Source organism: Vombatus ursinus, unplaced genomic scaffold (genome assembly GCF_900497805.2).
Source record: "Vombatus ursinus unplaced genomic scaffold, bare-nosed wombat genome assembly UNPS02014813.1, whole genome shotgun sequence".
NCBI classification, from domain to species: domain Eukaryota; kingdom Metazoa; phylum Chordata; class Mammalia; order Diprotodontia; family Vombatidae; genus Vombatus; species Vombatus ursinus.
This window is the reverse complement of record NW_020954591.1, coordinates 35,198,345-35,220,000: the sequence shown is the minus strand read 5'-3', so window position 1 is coordinate 35,220,000 and position 21,656 is coordinate 35,198,345. Positions and strand designations below refer to the sequence as shown.

General features: G+C 43.6%; 1 protein-coding gene across 1 annotated transcript in view; it reads left to right on the top strand.

Annotated features, from left to right (window-relative positions):
* Nucleotides 1-21,656, top strand: part of PKNOX2 (PBX/knotted 1 homeobox 2) — a 347,095-nt gene that overhangs the window by 301,429 nt on the left and 24,010 nt on the right. Inside the window, exons 8-10 of the mRNA XM_027835120.1 lie at nucleotides 10,424-10,553; nucleotides 11,309-11,406; nucleotides 17,237-17,356. Of these exons, the coding sequence (XP_027690921.1) occupies nucleotides 10,424-10,553; nucleotides 11,309-11,406; nucleotides 17,237-17,356 (348 nt within the window). The remainder of the gene's footprint in view (nucleotides 1-10,423; nucleotides 10,554-11,308; nucleotides 11,407-17,236; nucleotides 17,357-21,656) is intronic.

The window sequence follows — 21,656 nt, the reverse complement described above, 5'->3', positions numbered from 1 at the left end:
TTTGGAGCTCTTGCCCCTCCCCCTGGCCTCCCCCTCCCCCAACTCAACACCAGGAGACAGGGAGAGCAGCCCTTTCCAGCCCGTGAAATCTGAGCAGAGCCTTCCGGGAAGGAATGTTCCTTAAGAGCAGCAGCTGTTTCTTGTCCCCACAGTCCAGAGCTGCCTATCCCTTGAGACTAGAGCCCCTGGCCAGAGCAATACAGAAAGAGGATTAGGTGGCTTGTTTATAGGCATTTGGCTTCTTGGTTGGGAACCTACACCGGCCTTAGAGGGGCCTCTGGCTAGACCCAGGGAAGAGAGGGACAGAAGGAGGAGACTCCCAAAAAAAGGAGTGGAGAGATAGCAAGAGCTTCCTACCTGATCAATCTGCAAATAAATATGAAGCGCCCACCATGTTCCAGGCACTGTGCTAGACATTAGAAGGGATGTCAGGAAATGAAGGACAAAGTCCCTTCTCTCAAGGATTCCACAGTTGAGCTCAAGAGACAAGCTCTGCGTGGTAGATAAGGAATCCTCCTTTTATCCAGTCAGTTGCTGAGTTGGCTGATTCTTTCTCTATAACATCTCTGCCATCTATCCTCTTCTCTCAGTTCCCACAGCCCTCATCCTGGTTCAAGTCCTCATCACCTCTCATCTAAACTCATCTAAACCTCCTAATTAGACTTCTAGCTTCCAGTCTCTGCCCTCTCCAATCCATCCTCCTCACCACTGCCAAAATAATCTTCCTGATTTACAAGTCCAGTCATATTACTCCCCTGCTCAAGACTCTTCAGGGTCTTTTAAGATAAAATATAACTTACTCAGCTTGGCATCTACAGTGCTTCACAATTTGGCTACAACTTCCCTTCCTGAGCTTATTTCACATTACTCCTTCACACACCATATTCCGTCCAAACTGTCCTATTTGCTGTCCCTTAATTTTGTATACTACCATGCCTTTACACAGGCTGTTCCCCACGCCTGGGATGTACTCCCTCCTCACTGCTGTCTCTTAGAATCCCTGTCTTCCATCAAGGCTGAGTTTTTAAGTCACCTATTATTGAAGGCTCTACCTCTTCCCCCTATTTGTTAGTGCTTTGTGCCTCCTCAAGTTATCATAGATGTGCTTATCTCTTTACATCTTGAATTTTCCCCCTGCCCTAGAGAATGCAAGCCCTTTGAAGGCAGGGGCTGCTTTTTTATTTTGCCTACAGCACCTGGCACAGTGCCTGGCACCTAAGACGCTTGAAAAATGCTTGTTGAATTGGATCAAGATACAAATACAAAGCAATATACAGTAGAAAGCAGTGAGCAGTATGTGTCAAATGGAGACAGACATTAGTCAACAAATCAAACATTTCTTAACTATGTTATGGAGATGCAAAGACCAAAAATTATACAATGCTAAATCTCAAGGTGTTTACTTTCTGTCGGGGAATGTTTTTTCTGGTATTTTAAAGGTAAGAGAGAAGAAGTAGATTAGAAGTTAGAGGAGTTAGAAATCCTGTGTTTGACTTTTTACTATCTTAGTGACATTTAGCAAGTTGTTCCATCTTTCTGGGCCTCAGTTTCCTCCTCTGTAAAGTGAGGGGATTCAATTAGATGGTTAAAGGTCTCTGTACTTAAGATACTGTGAAACTATCATTCTAAAAACACTGAAAATTGTGGTGGTTAAGGAAAACTTTCCCAAAAAGGGGGGCACTTGAACTAGTTTCCTATGGAACTCAAGATGTCGTGATGAGCCCTGGCGAGGGTCCCAGCGGCCCAGGAGCCTGGCTTATTCTGGAAGATTTAGACAGTCCATGAGCCCATGGCTTGGCCAGGTGGATCAGCAGAGACATCTAGTGGCCTGAGAAGTACATGGCAAACAGCTGGGGCCTGGAAGCCTTCTTTTCAAAAACCACTAAATCTGGGAAATGGTATCTGGTTTCCCCAATTCTCCAGTTAAAAGGGACCTTATACGGTCATTTAGTCTATTCCTCTGTCTAGACATGATGGCACCCAAGCCATCCTAAACAAATGGTTGTGTTTTGTTTTTTTTATAAATTTTGTTGATATATTTAGCTTTTATATTTACCTATAGTTCCCACTGTATCTCCCTTTCTACCCTGAAGATGATGTTTGAAAGGACATGAAATAAAGGAAGTTTTTACTATTTTTCATTGGTCCATTTAATTCTATGGGTTATTGTCCTCACTCTTCAGGTCAGAACCCTCCCTTGACAGCTGAAACCCTTTTCTTCTTCTTGTGGCCTCTTGGCTTGAACAACACAATTGAAATGAAGGTGGTGTTATAGGTGCCCAAAATACAGGATGCCCCCAAAGTTGGAAAAGTCTGCAGTTTTTAGCTATTAATAACTTAAGATTTGGAATTTAATTTATGTAAGGAACTCTTGTGTGAAGAAACTCCCTCTACCCTTGCAGGTCACCTCCCTTTCTTCAACTTACAGCCTCATTACTTGAAGTCCCCAGAGAAGTGAAGTGAATTGACTTGGGTCATACAGCCAGTATTAGAGGCAGAATTTGAATTCAGGTCTTCCTGTTTTTGAGACCAACTCTCTCCACCACACCATACTGCCTTTCAACAACAACAATAATAATAAGGGATAATAATAGTAGAATAGCTGGCATTTATATAGTGCTTTGCAATTTGTCAAACCTTTTATATATGTTACTTCATTTGATCCTCACACTCCTGTAAAGTAGGTGCTCTTATTCCCATTTTACAGATAAAGGAAACTGAGACCGAGAGGCTAAGTGACTTCTTCAAAGTCACCCAGATATTATCTGAGACGGGATTCAAACCCACATTTTCCTGACTCTCAAGTCTAATGTTGTATGTACTGTGCCTCTTAACTGCTTCAGTCATTTGAATGTTGATTAATTTCTCTTCTTTGAACTAAAGTAATCCCAATTCCCTTCTTTTCTCATTGTGTGTCTTCCCCTTCAGCCCTTCCATCATTATCACTTAGATAAAAGAGATTCTGAGTGAAACCCAGAATCTAATTTCCAACTCTGGTCAAGAATGCTATCTTCCCATAAATGCAGTAGGTGTACAAACTCTTGCTTTTCTTCTGGTCCTCTTCTCCCTCTATTTTCCCTCCTTCCCCAGCCTTCATGGTCTCACAATGATTCTCTAAGGAAGAGTCATCCACACTTTGGTTGAGATTGGGAGGCAAAGGTTTTGAGACCAATTACTTCCTCAGACCCTTACCTTTGCTATTCTACCTTAAAAAGGAGGCTTCCCTTTCTAAGCATCTGTCAGTGAGCAGGGTGTGGAGTGTAGAGAAACACCCTTGTTTATTCATGACTTGTGAGTCATCAGGTCCTAGGGCATTACTAGGGCACAACTCTTACAGAATGATTCTGCCGTTCAGTTTGCTGTGCTTCTCTTGGAAGCTGCTTAAAGCCATGAATGATGAGCCCAACCAAAACCAGTGACCCCAGACTTGCGTTTACAGAGGCTGGAGCTATTGCTGCTCTCCTCTGCCCCCTAGAAAACTGTTTTAGTGGACTGCAACCAAACATCAGACTCCATTTAGATCCTCTAGCATGTTAGAACAGGGGAACAACCTCTAGGAGGCAGTGGATGGAATCCTGGGCCTGGAGTTAGGAAGACCTGAGTTCAAATTCAGCCTCAAATTAATATATATATATATATATATATATATATATATAATATTTTATTATATTATATATTTATATATTATATATAAATATATTTCATTATTATTATTTATAAATGTTTTTAAGAGCTAAATTTGATTCTTCTGAATCAGAACTGTAAGTAAAGGCTGAAAGCCATATTGTTTACATAAAGCTCTTTAAGGACCATAAAGTCAATAAAAATTAACTGTCCTTCTCTGAACTGACTCCTCTGTTTTCCTTTCTCTTTTGTTCTTTGAGGAAAAATAAAAATCTTAAGTTTTTATTTTTAAAAAAATCAATCTAGCTCTGGCAAAAATAAATAAATAAATAAATATTGAAAAAATTTTAGCCTCATATACTTACTTGCTGTTCAATCCTAGACAAGTCATTCAACATCTGTTTGCCTCAGTTCCCTCCCTGTAAAATGAGGGTTAGAATAGCACCTACCCCAAAGGGTTTGAGGATCAAATAAGATATTTTTTTGTTTGTTTGTTTGTTTTTTGGTGAGGCAATTGGGGTTAAATGACTTGCCCAGAGTGACACGGCTAGTGAGCGTTATGTGTCTGAGGCCGGACTTGAACTCAGGTCCTCCTGACTCCAGGGCCGGTGCTCTATCCACTGCGCCCCCTAGCAGCCCCAATAAGATGATATTTTTAAAAAAGCACTTAGCACCATGCCTGGCATAAAGGAGGCATTATATAAATTCCTTTCCCCCTTCCCTGGTGGCTTGGAAAGTTTAGTTTGAAAACTGCAAACTGTGCCTCTCGCATTTTTAAAGATGCTAAGGAACTTGAAAAGAAATCGCTCTGTTCGTATTTAGATAGAATAACATTCACCTAGTTTAGAGTCTGCTGGGACCCAGGGGAAGCTGTTGTGAGTAGAGTGATGCAGTGTGCTTAGACAACATCTCCCCTAGGTGCATCCTTCCTGGGATAGATATATAGGCTGACCTGTTTCGGAGGTGGAGAGGGGCATACTTCTCCCCATTCTACCAATTTGGAGACCTAGAGAGGAGGTAGCTGCAAATCCTGAGTCACAAAACTAATCTAAGATGAAAATTTAGGACAATGCTTCCTTTGATGCTGGGTTCCTTAGATATCTTAAGAGTGGGAGAGGTTGAGACCCAGAATGAATTTTGGGAGTCATCCTCTACAAACATAGGTATGGTGACAAAATTAAGTCTATTCTGCTAGGAAATCAGAAGTTCTGCATCCCACCCTTGCTCAGAGGTTGTTGATGGGTTCTTCCTCAGACATCTGCTTCTCCAGCAAAGAGGGGGACACCTATCCATCTCTCTCCCTCCTCTGCAGCCCCATCATGGCATTTTATGTTTTTTGTTATGCACTTCTATCATTATCCAGGTCCTTGTTTTATCTCCCCTAACTAGATCATTGCTCTAATATGGGGCTCGTAGTTGAGTTTTCTCTGGTAGGTGTTGCAACTCTTTGTTTTGTGAAACAGTGAGACAGAAAGGCAAGGTCTCTTTGAAAGTAGAGACTATGTCAATTCATTTTTGTATCCCCAGTCTTTAGCAGGGTGCCTTATAAATAATAATGATCTTTGCAGCCATATTTATCTCATTTGATCATGATGTCAATCCTTGAGGTAAGTAAATCCCATTATAGTTTAGAAAACACTTTTCTCACAACAGTGCTGTAAAAGCAAGTGAGAAAAATGTTATTATCCCCATTTTCCTGATGAGAGACTACAAACAGTCTTTGAGAAGTTAGGTGGCTTGCTTATAGTTACACAAGAGAGCTAGCACTCAAACCTGGGTCTTCTGACTCTCAAATCCAGTGTTCTTTTCATTACACTCAGCTAATTTATTACAGGGATTAGAACCTGGTCTGCCAGCGATTTGGTTTAAGTTTAGTTGGGAGAATACTTTGCTCTATGGATGCAGGGGTGGGGAACCAGCTGCCTCCAGGCCGCAAGACCTTCTAAGTCTTTGGTTACAGCCTTTTGACTGAGTCTAAGCTCTATAGAACCAATCCTTTTATTAGGGAGATTTGTTCTGGGAAGTTTGGATTCAGTCAAAGGGCCTCACTTGAGGACCTAGATGGCCACATGTGGCCTTGAGGCAGCAGGTTCCCCACCCCTGGTAAGGAGTTTCACAAAATATCTAATGTCATTTTAGAGTTTAAGTTTATTAACTGAGTGGATTTGAGGGAAAGGGAACTTTTGCTTTTGTTCACTCTGAAAATCATTGTAATTTTTTTTCCCAGTTTGAGACTTATCACTAATTTTGCTTCAGAGTCCCTGCATGGTTCAAGATGTAGGCCCACGGGCAGGCTATACATTCCATTCTGTGTCTAAACCTCTAAGTTCCCTGAATAGTTTACCCAGAGAAAGCCATTGGGAGAGTTTGAATAGACTCACTCCTTCAATTAATGTTAGTATAACAAAAAGGTAGGGTGGTTTCTTGGACCAAATGCTTGCGTGCTCCTCACAGGACTTATGCCTGTGGCTAGGGATTGTTTATTTTCCTTTTCCCTCCCTTCCTCCCTTCCCCCACCAATACACACCCAACCCTACCCCTCTGCCCAAGGTTTGATATCTGGGCAGGAGTGCCCTTTACTCACTAACATGACCGCCTTGAGGCACCTGGGATTGGTAGCTTCAGCTCATTTCATTTGAGACCTTATAAACTGCTAAGGACTTTGGGGTTATGGAGGAGCATTCCATGCTTTTAAGGTTAACCTAATACTTCTAAGGTGGTGCAGTGATAGAGCACCTGGCCTGGAATCAGGAAGACCTGAGTTCAAATCTGCTCTTAGACACTTACTCCATTGCTGTATCGCCTAGAGAAAACTCATAATGATGAAATCAATCAACAAGTCACTTAAACCTGCCTCCGTTTCCTCATCTGTAAAATGAGCTAGCAAACCACTCCCGTATCTTTGCCAGGAAAACCTAAATGGGGTCCTGAAGAGTTGGACACGACTGAACAATAACAATTCTTCCAAACAGGACAAATTATACCTAAAGACAATCCCAGCCCAGTAAGGAGAGGTAGAAGACAGCCAGAGTTAAGAGGGATCATGCTAGATTTGCAGTTCAACCCTCGCCTACTTGCCCAAAACTAGTAAGAATTTATATATGGTTGAATCATAAACTTTGCTAATTTTATTAATTTTTATTTTAATTCCTGGATATTTCCTGGGATAATAAACTGGCTGGGAGAACTTTTTCATGAGCTGTTGGACTTGGTGTCAGGAAGACCTGAGTTTTAATCCTGCCTCAGCACTGGCTGTGCTACTATGGGTAAAACACTTAACCTCTCTCAGCCTTAGTTTTCCTACCTGTAAAATGGAGTTAACTGTAATACCTGCTTCACAAGGTTGTCATAAGGATCAAATGAGTTGAAGTATGTTTCACAAATCTTAAAGGGTTATATAAATGTTAACTATTAATATTCTGAGTTATTCCCTGCTAATTGAGCAGAGCAACAGCATGAATAATCCCAAATAATAGACAACCCAAAAGTTGAGTTTAAGCAAACTAAGAAGATATTCAGTGTAAGGCCTAGCAGTGGATTGTATCTGCCATTGAAAGTCAGCCTACCAGGTGCTGAATTTTTTTTTTTAAACAATAGTAACTCATGAAACTGTGGCAGTCAATAATTAGGAAGATTCACCAATGCAGAGAGGAATTGCAATATAACTCCATTGCTGTATCGCCCAGAGAAAACCCGCAATGATGAAATCAATCAATAAGCATTTATTAAGCATTCACTATGTATGTGCCAGACAAGTTCTCAGTGTTGGTGATAAAAAGGCAACAAACCGCAAAATAGATCCTGCCTTCAAGGAGCTTATATCTTACCACAGATCTTTTGAAACATTGATGCAATTCATGCATAGACTGCTCATGGACTCAAGGCTACTCTTCACCTAGACATCTGCTGTTCTAATCTTTCCATTTTCAGTAAGATAACTGAGGTCCAGAAAGAATATAACTTGTCCAATGTTATGCAGCGGTGTTCCCCAACTATACCAGGTTACCTCCATGGACTGTATGTACAAATTGTTCCAAATATAACTCATATGATGGGTAAACAGGAAAACTATCGAGTAGAACTGGATTAATTTCAAAAGGAAGAATGAATGCCAGAGCAAAAAAGGAACTTTGATTTGGAATCTGAGGGCTAGAGTTTGAATCCCAACTCTGCCACTACTGCTGTGGTGTGGGGCAAGACACTTTAGTTCCTCCAAGATGCTTAAAGTGCCACTAAAAGGTCATTCTCACACTCCCTGGAGAAGGAAGTCAAAACATGAGCTGACCGTTCATTTTGCTCAAAGTCACAGCAAATTGGGAAGGACGGGGAGCCAAGAATAGAAGCCAAGAGTCCTGCCTTCCAGCCCCCCCTGGAAGGAGAGGGGTCAGTCGGAGGCCCAGAGCAGGTGGATGGGCAGCGGCAGCCACAGGCCTGTTCTGATGCTGCTTATTTATAGGATAACCTCATTCGGCCACATTGACAGACCTGGTCTGGGAGAGTTATAAAAACATGATTTAAAATCAATGACTTCTACCTCTGTGGGTGCTGCCCTTGTTACAAGGGTTGAGGTAGCTTAATGTGGCTTTGCCTGGGACCTATGAGGTTTTCATTGGGGAAGCTGCAGTTACAACACTGTTTGTTATTGCAGTGCATAATAGCTAGTTTAAGGTTTCACTTAAACTGCATTCCAGCCTCCTGCCTGTCCTATCGCTCCACATGCTCTAATCTTCATTATGGGTTAAAGACCTGAACCTCCCAAAAGATATGGGTGGGTCAGATGAGTGAAGTTTTAGTGTGGTAGTTTTCTTTTGCATGTGTTTTCTTCTTATCTACCTACCTTTGACCAGAACCTTGCTGCTATTAGGGAGTGATCTGAGGATCTGGCCAGCAGTATAAGGAAGGAGAAGGAAATGGGACTTAGCTCTAGAAGGTAGCTTAGGCAACATTGACTCCAGCCTCCTCATTTTACACATAAGGAAACTGAGGCCCCTGGAAACTCTTGCCCAGGAATAGAACCCAGAGTTCCCCATTATAGTCCAGTTCTTTTTCCACTATTTTCTCCCAAACAAAAGCAAATTCAGGGATGACACCCTCTCCTGCCCCAATATCTTCTTCCATCAAAGCTCCTTTCTCTCACCCACTAAATACAGAATCCTCTGACAGTTCTTCCCAGCCAAAAAAAAAAAAAAAGTAAGAAAGGAGACACAGGATTTATTAAACTGATTTTAGACCTATTGCTTGATTTCCCTTTTCCTGCTATCAGATTTTGTTTGGCGAAGTCTACTGAAATCTGCATTTTAAGGGAAAATTCTAGAGAAAATTTTGGCAATTCCAGCAATAAGCTGAAAGGACTGTTCTCCCCACCATTACCACCAGATTGAACAATTAAAAAAGAAGAAGAAAACATTCATAACAAATATGCATGGTTTAGCAAAACAAGGTTCCTGCACTGGTCAAAAATGCCTATCTTGTCCTGCTTTTTAAACCTCTGGCAAGGAGGCAGGTCACCTGCTTCAAAAGGAGGGTCCTCTGGAGTTGTGGTTTATCAGCGTATTGTTCAGAGTTGTAAAGTCTTTCAAAGTTGTTTTTCTTTATAATGTTGTTGGCATTGTCTAGGTTGTTCTCCTAATTTACTTCTCTCTGTCTATAGATTTTATTTTTTTGATGAGGGAATTGAGAAATGAAGCCTTGCCCCAGACTTCCTATGTCAATCCAACCCTGATCCCATAGACACACACTCAGAATCAAAAACTTCAGGTAGAAGAGATTTCAGCCTGATAGTAGGAAGAACAATAGATTTCCTTCTAGCCTTATGTAGACCAATCTATACTTGAAGAGGAATTCTGTCCAGACCATACTGGAAACAGGTGGTCAATGGCTACTGCTTTAAGGACTCTAGTGATAGGGAAGTAACTACTCCCTGAATTTTAGTATTCCTCCTAAGTCAGCTCATTCTACCTTTGATCACCTCTGATTATTAGGAAAGTTTTCTTTATATCTGACTCAAATCTATTCCACTGTAATTTCTGTCCATTAATCCTAGTTCATAGGCTAGACTGGACCTAAGAGGTCATTTAATCCTGCCCCTTCCACTTTATGTGTAAGGAAAGCGAGGCATAGAGAGATTGTGATTTGGCCAAAGACACACAAGTAGCAAGTAGCAAGGCCAGGATTCTAAATCTGATTCCTCTTCAGTACAACAGTTTTTTAGGACTTGATGATAGTGACCATGTTTCCCAAGTCTGTGCTCCTCTACAGGTAAACTATGCCTGGAACACAGTAAGCACTTCATAAACGCTTGCTGACTGATCAAACATCCACAGTTCTTTGGTTCAATTCCCATATAGCATGGTCTCCATTCTCACCATCCTTTGGACATGCCCCATAGTTTATCCAGAACTGAACTCAGCTGTAGTCTGACCGTGACACAGGATAGCAGAATTATGGCGTCCCTTGTTCTAGGCAGTTTTTCTCTATTCATGCAGCCTGATAACAGCTTCAGCTCTTTGGAGCTGTGTCACACTTTGGGCTCCCAGGGACGTTGAAGTCCACTAACCCCAACCCCACCCCAGTGCCTCTTGGCTCACAGTATTAGCTAAATATCCTAAAGCTGATCTTTTTCACACCTCTCCTTAGGGGGAAATGGAACATAGAGTAGGATAGGGGTAGGGTGTAGAGGTATAGAAGAGAGGCTTGGTGAGACTTTCCTTCCCCATAGTTTGGGGTATGTGCAAAAGTGGGTTGGTTGGAATCTAGGGAAATAGTATGTAAACCCAAACCATATTTCCCTTCACCCTAGGACCTCCTGCAGAATTCCCCCAACTCCATGACAGGAGTCTCCAATAACCCCCAGGGGATTGTAGTCCCAGCCTCAGCACTCCAGCAAGGCAATATTGCCATGACAACAGTCAACTCACAAGTTGTTTCAGGTGAGTACCAGCAGGGATGAGGAAAGGGTATGAACTAAAGACATATGAGACCCCTCTGAGCAGGGATTGGGAGTGGGTGTAGTAGAAGGAACTCAGCAGATAATAGGCTAGAATCCAGTTTTGGTAGGGGAAGCTAGGGCTCAGATCAAAGAGGGAACTGAAATCTGTCTACAGCATCTATGTCTGTGTCATTCATTCCTTGCCTGACTGCTCATTATCTGACTAGAAAAGGGCTTATTAGATCAGGGAGGCCTCACATACCTCCTGATAAGGAGATAATCTCTAGCCTGCCTTTGGATTGAAGTTCATATTCATTGTTTAAGCAGACCAATTGGCAATATTGCCAGATTTCTTGAAACCTCAAGTCTCAGCTTTGGAGAAACTGGGAGATAAATCCCACAGGCCCTCAGTGAAGCCAGTTACAGCCAGGAATGAGGGACTTTTCCCTGAACAGCTCATTGGCTATAAAGTTTCTCCCATCTGACTCCCTCTTTAACATCTAGGTTGAGCTCCCTCATCTAAAGTCTCAGAGCCTCACTGTCTTTAGGCTCCCCACATTGAATCCTGTAAATCTTTAATTTTCCAGGACAGTGTTAATAGTGGGCATGAGCCCTTCAGGGTTGGGCTAAAGGTTCTCCATTGTAAATGCAGGGTAGGATCGGGGGGTCCAAAACAGCAGCTATGTTTGTGGAGAGTACCCCCTGCCAGTCTGCCCTCCCACATTGCTAGTGATATAAAGTCCTTTTTCTTTGCAGGTGGAGCCTTGTACCAGCCAGTTACCATGGTAACCTCCCAGGGTCAGGTGGTCACCCAAGCAATCCCCCAGGGAGCTATCCAGATCCAAAATACACAGGTAAGTTAAGTGAGAGGAGAGAAGCTATCTGTAGATCTTAAAAAGCAACTAGGCAAGGCCTCCTCAGTGGTATAGGGTGGGGCTGCAGGTTGGGTACAAATGAGGACTAGGCTGATAATTCCAAAGGGACAGATGCACATTTACATAATATTTGCGTGTTCACTCCATGCCCAGAAATCTCTTCCCCAAGGAAGCCAATGCTTCTCTTCCCCTAAGTACCTTCTCCCATCCCCGGTCCCTGTTATTTCATCCCCCTCTGCTTGTACTCTTTCTGACTAACCTACCATCTTGATCTAAGGTGGGAAAATCTGTTTACTAGAAAAGCCCCCAGAAACCTTTCCTTCCCCATTCCCAATTGCCTTGGGAATTGAAAGAAAAATAAGTGTCCAGGGTGGGTGAGGTGAATGGAAGTTGCTGAAAGGTGGAGGTAGTCCTGGAGTTTGGGGCGATGGGGGGAAGGGAGCACTGTCAGGTAATTGGGATTGGATCACTTTCCTGTAGGGTCATTTAAGGCCAAAGCCAGAGTTCTGAATGATCTCAGCTGTGAAGCCCTGTCTAATCCAGGTCCAGCCCTCTGCATTCTTCCTGTCACCAGAGGGATGCAGCGGGTGCTGTTCCCCATTACTTCCCCTTCTTGGGAGTCTATCTGGAAAGGCTTATGTGCCTTGTACTTTGAAATGCAAGACTTTATGGGATTTGAGGTTTGTCTGCTGATGTTTTTTTCTCAACACCATTATCCTCCCCTTTTCCCCCTTTTGCTAGAGTTAGGAGCAGGGGCCCCCAAGGAGAAGCTGCCTGGCCATTTCCTTACATACCAATCCCCTTTGTCCTGTAAGCCTTCCTTACCCTCACTTCCCCTGTTACCTAGGGAGACAGGCTCTGCTAATGGTTAAGCCAGGAAACACTGGCCTGGCTCCAGAGGGAAAAGAGGGTTGCAGAGGGAGGGACAGGAAACTGACAGGTCTCCTTCCTTTTAGCTCTGGCCTCCAACCAGCCAGTCTTGCATGTCCACAATGGAGCTTTCATTCGGGCACAGCCCTTCCTGCTCTTCCTAGATTATGTGCTAAACCTGAAGAAGACAGTGGCTAGAATTGATACTGCTTTATTTATATTCTCCTGTGCCCCAGGAGTCCCCTCCCACTTCAACCAGGTCACCCATCTCCTCTTTCCCATTTTCAATTAAACATTTATTAATTAGTAAACATTTATTATGTGCCAGATACTGTGCTAAGCACTGAATTTATTCAATATTTATTAAGCACCAACTTTGTACAAAGTTCTGCCCTTCTAGATGTACCTCCCAATCACTGTATCCATTGCTATGTGACCTTGGACACTTCACTAGTACTAGATGGTATTGATTATTCTGCCATCCTTATTCCCCTCCTCAGTCCTTCTCCTCCCCCCCACCTTGTCATAGTTTGGTGAAACTGATAGGCTCTCAGCTCTGTGGGTCTCTGGCAGAGAGAGGCCTGGCCCTTGAAGACAAGCTGAGCTGAGTTGGGGGGAATCCTAAGACTCCACAGAATGAGAGAAGGAGGAGCTTCCTGACCTAACAGGTTTATACCTCTGTTGACATTTGGTAAAGATTAAAAAAAGTAACTGGGGACCTGACACTACAGTGCTACAGAGATACCCCTGAGCACGTTTTTCAGGGCAGCTTTCTGTCAATAACCTTCCCTGCTCAGCCTGGGCCCCCCTTCCTATGCGCTTTCCACTTGAGTATGCAGAGGGTCGCTAAGAGGGGGGTAGCCCTTCATATGGAAAATTTCTTGAGGGTAGGAGCTTTGCATAGCCGCCAGTATTCAAGGACAGCTCCATAATGTCATTTGTAGTTCCTTCCAGCATCCCCATTACACTCAGTCACCAAACAGAATATTGGGGGATGCTCCAGCCCAATGCAAATCTTTATTCCTGTCAGCATGTGCCCTGAATTCTAGTCTGTCTCCTTTCCTGTCCTGGTGAACTGAGCTGAACTGCCTAATAGAAAACTTGAAAAGTCCTTTCCATCTTTCCTTTTGACACTGAAACAAGTGCAGAGAGCACTGGACTTGGCATCTTGGGACCTTGGTTCAAGTTTGGCATCTTCTCCTTCTGTGTGACTTGATCTCTTTTTGCAAATCCCTTTACCTCTCTGCCCCTCTCTTTCTTCATTTTTAACAGAAAGGCGTTGGACTAGATGATTTCTAAAGTCCCCTCCACTCTAAGTACTACCATCTTATCTGGGATCCTAACTAGCAATTTGAACTAAAAAGGTTATCCCCACTCCAAAATCCCAAAGGAAAAAGAGTCAGGACATCTTAGGAAGGTGGTAGTACAGTAGAAAGGACAGTAGCTCTGAAATCAGAGGACTTGGGTTCAAATCCTACCTTTGATACTTAGTACCTGTATGACCTTAAACAGGTCATTTAATCTTCTGGGCCTCAGTTTCCTCATCTGGAAAATAAAGGGCCTGGACTAGATGCACTCCAAAGTCTGTTCTAGCTTTAGAGCTATCATAAATCTGTGATCCTAATACAGTGACCAATTACTATTCCAGAGGACTCATGATGAAACATAGCCACCTCCTGACAGTGAGATGATAGATGAGTTGTATGTTTTTTTGGACATAACTAATTCAGAAATTTGTTTTGCTTGATTTATGCATTACAAAGTTTGGGGTATTTTATGGGGTTGGGTTGGGTTTTGTCTTTTTACAACATAAACAATAGGAGGAAGGATAAAAAGTAGGTTTTTATTCATTGAAAAAAGTTAAATTAAAATTTTTAAAGTCTATGATCCTATGATTCCTAAAAGCCCCCAGAAAGATGTTAGCATTCCATTTCTGTTGCCTATTGTTTCACTGCCCCTTTTCTGCCCAATACTCCTAGTATCATGTCTGCAAAAAACCAGGATGAGAAGGAAAAGGGCTGGCTAAACTCTGCCGCAGGGAGTGTACTACCTTTGAAGTTTTCCCTGTGTCTGCCAGGTTTATCTCTTTCACCATTGTCTTCTGAGATCAGTTCTGTGGTAGAGTTCTTTATCTCCTCCTCCCCATCTTTCTCTATTGTGTATTTCCACCTAGGAGCTTCCTACCCCCTCACTTCTCAGTGTGGGGAGTCAGATATCGCCCTGAAATGCTATTGTTCTTTCATCACACCTAGAATGACTAAGTGCTCCTTCTACTTCCTTTCCCTTTAGGTGATTGAGGGCCAGGAACAATCTGCTTCCTGGGATCCCTTAGAAATGGAGAGGGGGGAGACCTTTAAGAATAGAAGAAATGTTCTTCCCACTCAGCTTTGGGGGTGTTGTAGGGAGAAGGAAATGCCTACATGATTGTGATGGCTCCTTCATCAAATCCTCCCTTATGGACCCCTCCCTTCATGGGGTCCTTCCTGGATCAGGGAGCACACCAGCAGAGAACAGACACTGACCAGGTTAGCAAGATCTTAAATACAAGCCTAGAGATTGTTAGTTTTTGTCCTTTGTTCTAGAAGAGGACCAAAGTGACATCACTATGTCAGAGTCAAGGTATAGCAATAGATTGTGTCTTTCTCTGAGGATCAGCCTAGCTCGGTTAAGATTTAAAGAAGCTCCTCCCCAGAAGATTCTACCCTTCCTTCCTTAATTTTTTTTGTTGTTGTTGCCTACCCTGAAGCTTAGCCTGGACTTCAATCTCATATCCTGGTTGTCCAGGAGGAAAGAAAGGTCAAGGTTAATTTGAACGGGTTTGTTTTTTTCATCATGACAGCTCACTGCTTTTCTATCAAGGCATGGTAGAATCTACCTTGATGGAATAAGTACTTACACTGGTGCAATTTTTAAAAATCTCTGAAGCTTTGAATAAAGTACTTTGGGCAATAAAAAAAGTGAAGTGACAGAGCAGCAACAGGAAACTGAGGCCTATGAAACTGAAACGGGGTTCTTGGGTCTACTCACCTGGACAAGGCCCTAGAATTTCTCTGGAATTGTCTGAACCTCCAGGAATCTTCCATAATATCAATACCAGCCTCTAGACTGAGAAAATCCTCTCCTTCAAAGGAAACAGGGCCTTGCCCCAAAGCCAGCCAGGTGTAGGTGAGGCAGTAAATCAACTCTTCGTTCCTAGAGCATCTTTGGTAAGGCAATCTCTGAAGCACTTTAACATTCAACCTTGTGAAGTTGGAAATGCTCCCTCCCACTTTGTAGAGGGAGATACTGAGGCACAGAAAAGTTAAATGATTTGTTTAAGATCACTTTTTGGAATAGCACTAGGGCCAGTGGTCATCTAGTCCAGCCCCCTCATTTTACAGATGAGAAAGCTGAGGCCCAGAGAGGATAAGTGACTTGCCTCGAGATCCCTTTGTCCCCAGAAATGGCCAAGCTGAGGTGTAGTCTCAGGACCTAGGGCTCCAAGTTCAGCGCTCTTTATATCACACTGTCTTCCTCTCTTACAGTCAGCGACGCTTCTCATTCTGTGATTCTTATCTCGTCTTACTGTCCTCCAATTTCCTTTGTTCCTGATTCCTTGGTTAGCTTTTTGAACCTTTGGGGAAGTTTGAGGTCCAAAAACAATCTCCTTCTTTTCCCTTACACTACCCCCACCTCATGTAGATACACATTCTTGACTGCATCTAAATGAGATTTAGACTCTATAGCTAATAGGGAGTTTGGGGACCACAAGGGCAGGGGCACAGATCTGGCCAAAGGCCTCCTCCGATGCCAGCACAATGTATGCAACCCCAGTCTTACCTTATATCATAGCCTGGGCCAGAGGGAGCCCTCCCTGCCTGGCATGGGGCTGGAGCCTGATGTTTTATTCATACAGAAGGAATGTTTTGATGAAACCTGGGGAAAAGAGGAGTGGGTGGTGGTAGAGATTTTAAAGTTGATGTTTCAGTGAGTTTTTTGCAGCCTCAAGTTCCCTGTTCCTTTCCTCCCTTTCCATCTATCTTCTCTCCTCCCTCCTCCCCACCTCCTTTCCTTTATCATCATTATATGAATCTTTGTCATCACTTGTTATGTGTTGGGCGATCTTGTCCTGGGTCTAGTTCTCCCATAGGACTGGGATAAACAAGCAGGGAAGCTTCCAGAGAGTTAGGTAGGTTGTATCTATAGCAACTATTCATCCCAGGCTTTCTGGGACAATCATAATATCAAAAAAAGAGAATTACTTTAAATGAGGCTTTGTAAGAGAAATAGACTTTTTCAAGATTGCTTGGGAAATACGGTAAACGTGTGTCTGGAGAATCCAAAGACAAGGAGCTGGGTGGGGCAGAGCTCCAGTGGGAGAAATTCCTCCTTCCTGAAGTTTCCCTATTTCCCCTCCCTCCTCCTGCACAGACTAGGACAGTCTTCTCCACAGAGGTAGCACTGATAAGGTCAGGCACCTAGAGAATTTTCAGGAGCCCAGAACACAGTTGTTTCCCAGGAACAATAGAGTCATGAATAGATTCCTGCACCACCCACTAAGCAAATGCTTTAGGTTTCCCTGCATCCTCCTGGCATATGGCTAGGAGCAGGAGATCCTTCTAATCTTACTATGACAAAAGACTTTGGGTCTTATCATGATAGATTCTGCATATTCCACAATTTCTTTATAGCTCTGCTCCTACTCTTTCCCTCCTTCTCTCTATCTTCAGTTTTTCCCTTCTTTTTAGCCTGAAGGGATTGATGTTATGGGAGGAGAAGGGGGGGGAGTTGGCGAGAGGGTGGCTGTTCCATCACGGGGGCATGAGAAGGTAGCCTCCCCAGAGCAGGAGAATGGGTCAGAAAAGGGAGCTGGCTTTGTGTGCCTACCATCACCATGGCAACAGGTCCTTCACTCCCTGTGTGGCTGCTGATGCGGCTTTTCTCTCCACCTGCCCTGAAGGTTAACCTTGACCTCACCTCCCTCCTGGACAACGAGGATAAGAAGTCCAAGAACAAAAGGGGAGTCCTACCCAAGCACGCTACCAACATAATGCGTTCCTGGCTCTTCCAGCACCTCATGGTGAGTGTGAAGTCTCTGGGTGGAGGGGAAGGAATGAACACCATGTGAACTAGCCCTTGTTGTCATTCACAAGTACTCAGTGAAGGAGCAACTTTAGAGAGAGCCTGTTTTCTAAGGATGCCTCTTTTGTGGGCCAGGCCAGAGGAGAGAGGATGATTTAAGCTGCGGTGGTGTTATTCTAAGAAAGAGAGCCTCAAGGGTCCGTGTCAGAAGTCTTAGATCTAGATCTGGGAGGGACCATAGAGGTTATCTGTCTAACCCCATTGTTTTGCAGATGAGGAAACTGAGGCCCAAAGAAGTGAAGTGACTTGGCCAAAGTCACACAGTTGTTAAGTGGAAGACCCATGCCTTGAACCTGGGTGCTCTGACTCCAGTGAGTGTTCTCCTTCAGTGCACAGCCTCTGAATTCTAGTGCCAGCTCTCCTCCTACCCTGCTGTGTAACCTTGAGTCATTTATTGAACCTGCTTGATCCATAGTTTCCACATCTGCAAAATGAAAATAGCCTACTTCCCAAGAGGTAGTGGGGACCCAATTTCTGTGAAAAGTTTTTAAAAGGCATTTATACAAATGCAGAGTACAGTAACAAGATGAGTTTCTGTACCGGACAGGGATCTTTGATCTGGAAATAACGTTTCTCCCTCTTCCCTTCATCATCCTCCCTTCCCTTCCCACCTACCCCCAGGGAAAGGCAACAGAAGCTGACAGCTTCCCAGTTGGGCCTCTTTTTGTCCAATCTGGCTGAGAGCAGCCTCAGCGCTGCTGTAGAGTGCTCATGTCCCTTCTGTGTTAGGACAGCCAAATGCACATTGCCCTGTAAGAACGTACACACAGCCATGGAGGCTTTGTTTGCAGAAGAAAGATTTGAGTTAGTTATTAGGAATGACTTGAGTGGGGTAAGACCCTGGTGCATCTTACTCAGACTGACATCTGTGGAAATTTGAAAGCAAAGGGTCGATGATTCCATGTCTGCACCTGTAGGGAGGGGTACGAATACAGGGATAGATGGACTCCTTTGTCCCTTTGTAGATCCTACAATTCTAGAAATGGTTTATCAGTCTGCATAAATATGGATGAGCAGAATGCCGGTGTAAGTATTGGGGGAGGGAGTAAAGGAAGATCTCTGATTAAAGAGACAGATCCAGGAAGAGAAATTGGTTGGCAAACGCAGAAGAACTGGTGTGTCCGAGGGAGCAAGCGAGCCTCTAATCAGGGAATGGCCGATGAGCAGATTTGGGACCAGAATCAACCGCCTCTGGGGTATAACACACAGGAGGCATGGCAGGGGCCAATTTCTAATGATATATTTTGTAAATGTGCACATTCTTAGGTCCAGAAAATTCCATCGCCTCACTACTTCCAGCTTCTCCCTTTGCCTCCACTCCCTCAGTAGTCTCTCTTCCTTCAAAGTTCACTCAATCCATAGCTGTCCCCCATTATCATACACATCTTTGCATTATACACATTCTGGTACCTGTGGGCTACTGACCTCCAGGACACTGCCCTTCTTTCTGCAGTGAACTCTGTGCTTGGTTCACAATCGTTCTCTCCTTCCCAAACCCTGCCCTCATACTAGGGGACCACAAAATATATTGAAAATACCTCAAACACCTGTACCTCTCAGTTCCTCATGCTCATTCCCTGTGACCGACTCCTCTACCCCACCTCAGCTACATAGAGAGAAGTCATACTCTTGATCTTGCCTTCACCCGTACATGCCACACTTTCCACATTTATGAACTCTGAAATTCACCTCCAATCCCTAGACCCTTTAGTTCTTTCCCAGGTCATCACCCCTGCACTGACTGCTCTCTGCTCTGTTCTCCATCCTGACCTCTTAGTGAACCAGTTCAAGTCCACACTGTCCTGTTTTCTTGAATCTCTTGCCCCCTTTTCCTGTTGCTTGTCTTGCTCTGCCAGGCCATGGCTCTGGATTACTCCCACCACCGGCTGCTTTTGAACCTATTCACGTCCCGAGAAATGAAGCCAGAGAAAATCACAAAATGGTGTCGACGACTGGATCTACTACAAATTTCTATTATGTAATTTCAGCTAGGTCTTCACTGCAACAAGGCAATCACTTTATACTTCCTTAATTGAGTCACTATCCCACTCACCACAATTTTTTTATCGCTTCTCGAATCTGCCTTAGTTCCCCCTCTCCTCCCCCTTTCAACTGAGAACTTTGCCTCGTAGTTCACTAAAAAAACTGAAGCCATTCACTGAGTTTCTCCTTCTCTCCTCCTCCTCAAGTTGTACCTGCCAGATGCCTTTGCCCACTGTCTCCACCCTCACCCCATCTCCTTGACCATACCGCTTTACATGCACAAGTGATCCTTTCCAATCTTTTCCAGCCGATTGCCCCCTCTATCAATCCCACTCTCACTTATCTTCCATTTCTCCTTGTCTACTGGCTGCTCCCCTGTAGTCTACAATCTTACCTTTGTCTCCCACACCCTCAAAAAATCCTCACTTGATTTGTCCATCTCTGATAGCTGTCATCCTATATCTCCTCCTTTTGACAAAACTCCTTGAAGGTCACCTACTACAAATGCCTCTGTTTCTCTTCCTCTCATTTTCCTGTTAATTCTTTTAAGTCTGGTTTTTTACCTCATGATTCAAAGGAAACTGCTCTTTTCAAAGGTACTGATGATTTATCTGCCAAATCTAATGGCCAGTCCTCATCCTTCTTGACCTCTCTGCAGCCTTTGACATTGTGGATCACCTTCTTCTCCTTGATAACTCTTCTCTCTAAGTTTTCAGGACCTACTCTCAATTTTCTTCCTTTCTGTGTGACCACTCCTTCTCTGTCTCCTTTGGTGTCTACTGATTCCTTTCCTGATACTTACAAACAGATCTAAGTCTCTCCTATCCTGAAAAATCACTAGATCCCACCATCCCTGCTCGTCATCACCCTACACATCTCTGTTTCTCAGCCAAACTTTTTGCAGAAGCCATCAACACTCAGTTCCTTTATTTTTTTCTCCTTTCACTTTCTTCTAAATCCTTTTCAATATGATTGTGTGCATCTTCACTCAATTGAAACTACTCTCTCCAAAATTAACAGTGACTTCCTAATTGCCAAATCTAATGGTTTTCCTCAATCCTCCTCCTCCTTAACTTTTCAGCAACACTTGACACTGTTAATCACCTCCCTAGATGCTCTCTCCTCTCTGGATTTCATGGCACTACTCACTCTGGGTTCTCTGTTTACTTGATCGCTCCTTCGCACTGTCTTTTGCTGGCTCTTCATCTGTGTCACACACACCAACCAGGAGTGCCTATCCATGTTACACTCACTAATTGTGGGTGTATCACAGGGCTCTATCTGACATTGAATAGTCTAAAGCCTTCCCTTCTTCCTACCTTCTCTCTTATAATCACCCACATTCATAACCTTGGTGTTACCCTCAACTCCTTACTCTTTCTCACTCCACTGCCATCCAGTCTGTTACCAAAGCCTGTCAGTTTTACATCTGAAATCTTTCTCGTATTCTTCCCCCACTGCCCTTGTGCAGCCCTTTGTCACCTTACACCTGGACTATTGCCTGCTGGTTGGTCTCCCTCCCTCTAGTCTCTCCTGTAGTTCATCCTCATCTCAGCTGTCAAATTGATCTTGATCTTCCTAATGCAGTCATGCATTAGGGATGACTCTTAGGTTTGACCATGTCACATACGTATACCCCACACACCCCCACTCAGTAAATCTCAGTGGATCCCTATCATTTCCATGGTCCAGGGTAAAATACTGTTTGGCATCCGAGCACTTCAGAAACCTGGCTCCCCCCTCCCTTTCCAGTTTTCTTTTACCTTACTCACCCTCACATATTCTGCGATCCGTTGACACTGGCCTCAAACAAAACACCATCTCTCAGCTGCCAACATTTTCACTGTCTGTCCCTCATGCCTGCCTCCTCAATGACTTGTCTTCCTCCAAGTCCCATCTAAAATCTCACCTTCTACGAGAGATCTTATTCTGTATATATTTGTTTGGACATAGTTGTTGGCAGAGCTCCTTGAGAGCAGGAATTGCCTTTCTTTGTATGCCCAGCACTTACTTAGCACTGCCTGACACATGGTGCTTAATAAATGTTTATTTACCAACTGATTTACTGACAGAAAATTTCCCTCTTCATGGGATTATGATATTTATTTTGTGATAAGTCAAATCCCATGTGTTAGAATAGAGGCACAAAGCCAAGTAGAAAAGCACTGAAAATGGAATCAGGAGACCTAGGGTATATATACCATGCACTTTGACAATGGGTATTGAAGTCAGTCAAAGAGGAGAAGGCTTTTTAG